This window comes from Pteronotus mesoamericanus, unplaced genomic scaffold, assembly GCF_021234165.1.
Source record: "Pteronotus mesoamericanus isolate MK-2021 breed Mesoamerican mustached bat unplaced genomic scaffold, CSHL_Meso_final contig_68, whole genome shotgun sequence".
In the NCBI taxonomy this organism is placed as follows: domain Eukaryota; kingdom Metazoa; phylum Chordata; class Mammalia; order Chiroptera; family Mormoopidae; genus Pteronotus; species Pteronotus mesoamericanus.
The window spans coordinates 3774163-3781086 of NW_026555234.1; the positions used below are offsets into that span (position 1 = coordinate 3774163).

The 6924-nt window shown below is 59.9% G+C and overlaps 1 protein-coding gene across 1 annotated transcript; it reads right to left on the reverse strand.

Moving 5' to 3' along the window:
- Positions 1-309: 309 nt before the first annotated feature.
- On the reverse strand, positions 310-4212 carry MSX1 (msh homeobox 1). The gene is made up of 2 exons (XM_054582232.1): positions 3744-4212; positions 310-1466 (listed from the first exon to the last, which is right to left on the reverse strand). The coding sequence occupies exons 1-2, from the start codon at positions 4210-4212 to the stop codon at positions 1024-1026; spliced, it is 912 nt and encodes a 303-aa protein (XP_054438207.1). The 3' UTR covers positions 310-1023.
- Positions 4213-6924: the final 2712 nt, after the last annotated feature.

The window sequence follows — 6924 nt, forward strand, 5'->3', positions numbered from 1 at the left end:
TAGGTTCTGGGTCGCCTGAACAAGTGTCGATTTCAGCTTAAAGTGAATTGGAAAATTGAGCCTAATTATCCTAGGTAATTGCTTCAATTCTCCACTTGACTTTGCTAATGCAGATCTGTCCTGTGTGTTCAGAAAGACCCCCCTCCTGTCCCTGAATAACCTGTTGTCGCCTCTGAAAGTGGCCGGTGTAAGGCGCCCACCCCGCTGAAAAGCAATCGTGTCCGTGGTGCGGTGACAGGCAGTGAAATTCAAATAAAATCCGCAGTCAGTACAGGGATCATTTCTTGTAGCTTAAAATTAATTTATTTAACAAATATAGCTATAATATAAATGATAATAAAATTTCAAATATACAGTATATTACACCCAATCCCTTCCAAAGGGATTCTCCAGAGCCACACAAATGTACTGTTAAATAGAAACAGAATTTTAATTTTTATTTTACAATTTTTCTCTGGTACTGGTAACAGAGAGGTCCCCTCCACCTACCTTTGTAACGCATCTGTGTACCCCCCCCACCATTCAAAGCAAATGATTCGCTGAAGTTCTAAGGGTTCCAACGCAAGGACCGGGACCCATCTCTGCGGGCCTGCTCCTCCTTGCCGCTGTTCCCCTCTCTGCAGTCTTCAAACACGAATTTCCCTGTGCTTTTCCTGCCTGGTGGCAGGACAGGAAGCAGCGGTGCTGGAGAAGCGGCCTCTTCTCTCGGTCCTACCAGTAACTCTGCGGGGGATAAATTTCTTAACCTCTCTGTCCTCAGTTTCCCCATCTGTAACACCAGGGGTGGATCTAGATTCTAGAAGAGCAGAAGCGACCCTTCCAGTCACTTTCTGGAGAAGGATCAGACTTCAGAAAGTGAAGTCGGGGCGCAACCGAGGAAAAACCAGAGCAGTGTGGGGGCTACAGGGAAGGAGCCAGGCGGTGCCAAACAGGGGGGCCCGCTGGGGACCGCCTCTGCTGCTTGCAAGAAGATCAGGGGTGGAGGAAGCAGCTGGTGCCACGGGTAGGCGACCCTGGGGCCCTCTATGTCAGGTGGTACATGCTGTAGCCAACGTGGGCCGTGTAGAGTCCCACGGGCGCCACGGGCAGCGCAGCACGCTGGAAGGGGCCGGAGGCACCATAGAGCGAGGCACCGGCGGCGGCCGCCACGGCCGCGGGGCCGCCCAGCGGGAAGGAGAGGCCAAAGGCAGCCGGTGGCAGCATGGGCTTGGCGGCCATCTTCAGCTTTTCCAGCTCAGCCTCCTGCAGTCTCTTGGCCTTGGCACGGCGGTTCTGGAACCAGATCTTCACCTGCGTCTCGGTGAGGCTGAGCGAGCTGGAGAACTCCGCGCGCTCGGCGATGGACAAGTACTGCTTCTGGCGGAACTTGCGCTCCAGTGCCAGCAGCTGCGCCGTGGTGAAGGGCGTCCGCGGCTTGCGGTTGGTCTTGTGCTTGCGCAGGGTGCAGGCTGGCGGGCTCAGCCGCCCTAGGGGGCCGAGAGAGAAAGAGTCAGGGGGTTAGGAGCGCGGGAGCACCATCTGCCCAAAAGAGTAATCAACAGTCGGTAACAATGCTGGCTATTCATTTTCGACGTGGCACTTGGAAAGTATTTTCTCCAATTCCCACCACAACCCCGCAGGGTAGACGTTCTGGTCTACTTTTTTGCACATGAGGAAACTAAGCTTTCAGGTGAAACATACCCACGTTCAAGGCTTGAACATAACTGGGAAGAGGTGGAACGGTCTGAATGCTAGGTGGCCACTTAGGCAGGCCTGTGGCAGCCGGGTCTCCTTCCAGCGCCAAGCACACTGGGACCGCAGAGGGTAACAGGGCTGCTGAGACTCGCAGAAAGAGGCCCTGCGCCCAGCCCAGGGTCACACTTGGTTTGGTGTGCCGGCTGAACACTGACCTGAGCCCAAGTGCTCAGCGCTGGGGGGGCTAGGCCACGGCGTGGCGGAATCCGAGTCTCCAAATTCCACTCCACTTTGAAACGGCGAGTCCCTACAGGGTTCTAAGGGCAGCCCCCGGGACGGCAGGTGGAGCAGGGCCGGCTGTCCCGAAGGTCACACAGCAGCCATGTCTCTTAAATACACAGAGAGCCACGTGTTGGGGAGGGTAGGTAGAGGGGCTTCATTCTAACGGGCCTTCTTCAAGCATCTGAGTATGTGCACTGTGTCTTGAGCCTCTCCCACCCCCCGTGGCTTGGCTCTCAGGTCACACTCAAAGGTGCGGTCGAGGAACAGGGGTGTGTGCAACAGCTTCTGGCTCCTCCTGGACCCGTGGCTCAGGCCGAGACATCGACGGTGCAGAACGGTCTTTTTCTTATGGCTTCAGAATACACCTCAAGGCTGGGCAGGGAACACCACCCAGAGGGTTCGAGCAGGTCCAGAACGGGGTCCGCTGCACCAGCGGACCCCTCCACACCCGGCGGCTGCGGCCGGATAAAACGTGGAACATATTATACCCGGGTCACCGGGGATCCTGCCAATGCCAGGGCTCAGGAAAAGGCCCTCACCAAATTCCCAGGTCCCGGGAAGGACGTTTTGCTTACTCAGCAGCTTCCCTCTGGGGGAAAATGAATTCAAATGTGGAATGTTTCACCATGCGGGTTTTGCCTAATTATGCATTTTTTTCCATGCCTTAAACAAACAAAAAAGCAAGCGATCCTTTGGGCTCTCAGACCACCAGGGTGAGAGTCGAACGAACTCGTGTTAATGTCTCGCCTTCTTGCCCATTCGAAGACACGGAGAGTCCGGGAAGCAGCTGGCCCCCGACTCAGTTTCCGCCGGGCCACCCGAGGGGCGGGCCCTCCCTTCGGCAGTCACAGCCCAGCGCTGCGCCACCTTCTCTGGCCATTAGGCCCGGGGAGGGGCCGGCCTTTCAAAGACGTTTAATCCCCAGATAAAAATCATTCCTCAGCATCACGCCATTGAATTCGGGTTGCTATTATGCCGCGCAAAATAATCGGAGGAAACGAGGAAAACTTGGGAATTTCCCGTGCTCCTGAAATATCTCCCAGCCTGCTCCCTGGGCAGAAAAGCCAGGGGGCCGCAAGGCCTTGGAAGGACCCCGAAAGCGCCTTTGGTGGCCGAGTCCGCTGTAGTGGCCCAGTCGGAACGTTTGGGCGCTTCCAACCGGATCGGAGGGGGCGCCTCCCACTCACTGACTCGGTGCCCCGCCCCTCCACTGGACCTGAGCGTCCCCCTCCCCCTAACCCACGCAGAGCACCGAGAATCTGCCCGAAACTGGAAGGCGGGAGGGGGGATTTTGCAAGAATTTCAGACCCTTCCGGCAAAGAGATACTTTAATTGGGGTTGGGGGAGACAGCGAGCTTCTACCCTGAGAAAGTGAAACTCTGCGCGCCGGGAAGACATCCGCGCCACTCGGACCCCGGGCGCAGGACGGCCAGACGCGGGAACGGGCCCTCCGGTGGTGGTCTGCTGGGGCCGGCGAGAAGGGCGACCTGACACCCGAGTTCTACAAGTCAAGTCCCGGCCGCACGGCTGCCTGGCCCAGAACAGGAGCCCACGACAGCGGACCCGGCGCTGGGCCTTAGCCAGGCCTCGAACCATCGACCTGGGTGGACGTGGGGAGTGCGCCAACCCCGACCTCCCAGCCCAAGTGTCGACGGCACCGGCTCCAGGTACCGGCAGCAGGTACGGCGACGCCGGAGACAAGCAGGCGCCGGCGCGCGGCCTGGCGCCCTGGGGCCCCGCACGCCCGCCCGGGCCCCCTCCCCCGCTGCCTGGTTCTGGCTACTCACTGGCCGGGGGCGGGGAGAAGCGGGGGTTCTGCATCCACGGGGTCCTCTCGGACTTCTCGGGACTCTCGGCTTTGACGAGCGCATCTTCTGGCAGCTTGAGGAGTCCTCCCACCGAGAAGTGGCCGAGCGGCCGCGGCGAGGACGGCGCGTCCGGGGCGCCCAGCGACCCGGGCCGGGCGCCCAGGGGCTGCGCGGAGCCGCCGGCTGCCTGTGCACCCTCGGAGGCCACCAGGGCGCTCTCCTTGGCCCCGGGCTTCCTGTGGTCGGCCATGAGCGCCTCCACGCTGAAGGGCAGGAGCGAAGGGGACACTTTGGGCTTGGCCCCCTCCTCGTCTATGCCCATGGCGGCCGCCGCAGCCGCGGTGGTGCTGGGGGTCTGGCCCCCGCCGCCCCCCGCTGGCTTGCCGAAGGCGGAGTCCTCCACTTTGACACCGAGTGGCAAAGAAGTCATGTCAGCAGCCGGGGCCATGCAGAGCCGGGCCCCCCCTCCAGCCGCAGCACGGGCCAGCCTCCGGGCATGGGCTCCGGGCGGGCCGGGAGCGCGGCCGGCCTCTGGAAGCGCCCGGGGCCCAGGCCGGGCGGGCCTCCCGCGCGCGCCTGCCGCCCCTCCCCAGAAGGCCGGCTGCGGCGCTCTGGGCCTGGCTCTCCGCTGGCGCCGCCGCGCAGGCCGAGCTCCCGGGCGCACTAGCCGGCTCCGGGTCGGGCGGCCGCTTTCCAGAGAACTTGTTAATAAGGCGAGGCCAGCGCGGCAGCGACCAATCAGCGCGGCAGGGGGCGGGCCCGACGCCATCCATTGGGCAAGGCTCCTGCGGACTTGCCCCGGGGTGCGCTGGACTTCGGGGCGCGCGGGAGAGGGCGGGGCCCGCGGAGGGGAGGGGTGCGCGAGCAACTTTCCTCGGCGCTGCTGCCTCGGTTGCCCTTCTCCGTCTAGGTCCCCGTGGGGCTCCCTTTCTTCTGGGGTCCTGGGGGCCTTTCCCTTGTTCTCGCTCCTTCTCTTCTGCCCTCCCCTCCCCTCCCCTTCCCTAATCGCCCCTCTCACCCCCTCCTCCCTTTTTCCCTCCAGCCCCTGCCTGTTTTTCTCTTCCGCGGCTCTTCTTACCTTTCTCTTCAGTCGGTTGCCGTGATGTTTCTCTCCGTCCCCCTCCGCTCCCTGCCTCACCGCGACAATTTGAGTTGAGGTCATTTCTGACAGATAGCTTCGAAGTCTGCGCATTCACTCTAGTAGAAAGACATGCTATCACTTGCTTTTTAAAATCCCCTTCCTTTCCTAGCTCTGCGTCACCCTTCCGAAGTTGACCTCTGCCTAAGAGTGGGCCTCTGTCTCTTCCTAAGCGCCGGACTAAAGTTTGCCTAAAGAAGCCGGGCTCCTGGGGCTATGGATGTGAGGAGTAACAATGCACAATATTATCTGGGATCAATAATCAATTTTCCTACCCGATGTGTCCTTTTACCCTCTTCTGAACTTCTCCCGGGAGGATTGCAACACCTATCCTGGCGACCAGGGACGGAGCTGCCGGGTCCTTTTGATATAGAACTTATTGAAATAAAACCAACAGAAACGTCAACAAAACCCTCATCTGGCCTTAACGTGACCTCAAACAGAGCGTCCGCGGAAACAATAACAGCTCCTATCTCCGGGTCGCCGGTCGTGGAGTGGGGGAGGGGGTCGGGAAAGAGGCCGGCTCCTGGCTCGGATCTTTGGGGTTGGGCTTGAAAACTTGTATTTGGCCAGTTTCGGAGGAAACGTGATTTTATTTCTGTTGTTAAAAGATAGAGGAAAATGCGTTGGGGGCGTGGGGAGACGTTAAGATCCATGCAAACTCCCGGCCAGGGCTCGACCGTTTTCTGCGCCCCCGCTTTATGGCCCCTTATTCCAGGGCCCCAGCCAGCGGCTCCCGGAGAGCGAGCGGCAGTGATTGGCGGCTCACGGGGACAGGCCATTGATGACTGCGGGGTTCTAATCTCCAGGAAACACAGGGGCTGCCGTGGCCATTTAGGGGTAATTATCCGAGCGCGGAGGGACAGCGAATTCCCTCGACTTTTAACTGGGCGCAATAAAAGCTGTAGATTAGGGGCGTCCAGATTAAGGAAAATGAATTGCTAGAGCGGGAACTTTATTACCCGGACGGCGTCCGGGGTCTGGCGGGAGGGGTCGGGCCGCAGACGCCAGGGCGATCAGCAGCCTCACATCTGTCCGCAGGCTCAGAGATATGTGAAGGCCACGGGGCGGGCTCGGGAATACTCGCATCTGTGAAATTTACGCCGCCTCTCCTGATTTCTTACACACCCGAGACTGCAACGCCAGCCCTGGGCAGGGCTTGGAGCCTACAGCTCGCGTCTGGCCCAGCTGGAAGCGCGGCGCACCGAAGCGGCCTCTCTGAAACGCGACCGTGGCCCTGCGGGACAAGGACTCACACAGAGGTTCCCCCAGGCAGGGAAACCGAGGCCACGGAGGTGTAGCTGAGGGTACGAGGATAGAAGGCGGCACAACCCCATTATATCGCTGAGCGAAATGACACCCAGCAAGGCTGCAGGCCTAACACCTTGCTCACAGCCCAGCTCTGACGGTGGACTTCTCTATTGCTGGCATTTCCAATTAAACTGTCGCTAGATCAACCTCCTCCACGCTCGGGTTAAAGGAAACCGAGGCCCCTTGGATTTTTAGGTCAACATTTAAAAAGCGAACTTCCTTTGTTTGGCCCTCGTCTCCCATCTCGAAGTATTTGACTCCCAGATCCCTTTGAGGATCCGATATAATTAAGAACTTTCTCCCTAGAAAAATGCACTTCAGTCAAAACAACTTCAGGGGCTCTGGGCACTCTTGGAGTGACGTGAAGAACCCTTACATTTGGGTGGACTGGGGGCTCGAACCTCGAGATGGGCCTCGCGGGGCAAAAGCGTCTCAGGACTGTCTTAGGCAGGCGGCCGGTGCAGCTAGGCCGGTCTGGGCCGGGGCCGGGCAGCCGAAGAAGGGCCGCATGCTAATTGCGGGGATAAACAATCTGTCACGATCCCTCAGCGCGCCTAATAGGCAGACGAGGATGTTGTTTTTAGGCGCCAGCGGCGGCCGGATCAAAGGCAGCAGCCGACGCAGGGGCGCTTGAAGTCGAGCCCCCGCCTCCTGGGAGCAAACCGCTTGCACCCGCAGCCCCCGGCCCTGCCGCCGGCCCCCAGGCATCCC

What these genes read in the sequence shown, in the direction of transcription:
- MSX1 (XM_054582232.1), bottom strand. Translation starts at nt 4,212, where the DNA reads ATGGCCCCGGCTGCTGACATGACTTCTTTGCCACTCGGTGTCAAAGTG. An exon ending in CTTCTCCCCGCCCCCGGCCA is followed by an intron (nt 1,467 to 3,743) that starts GTGAGTAGCCAG and finishes TCGGCCCCCTAG; the next exon opens with GGCGGCTGAGCCCGCCAGCC.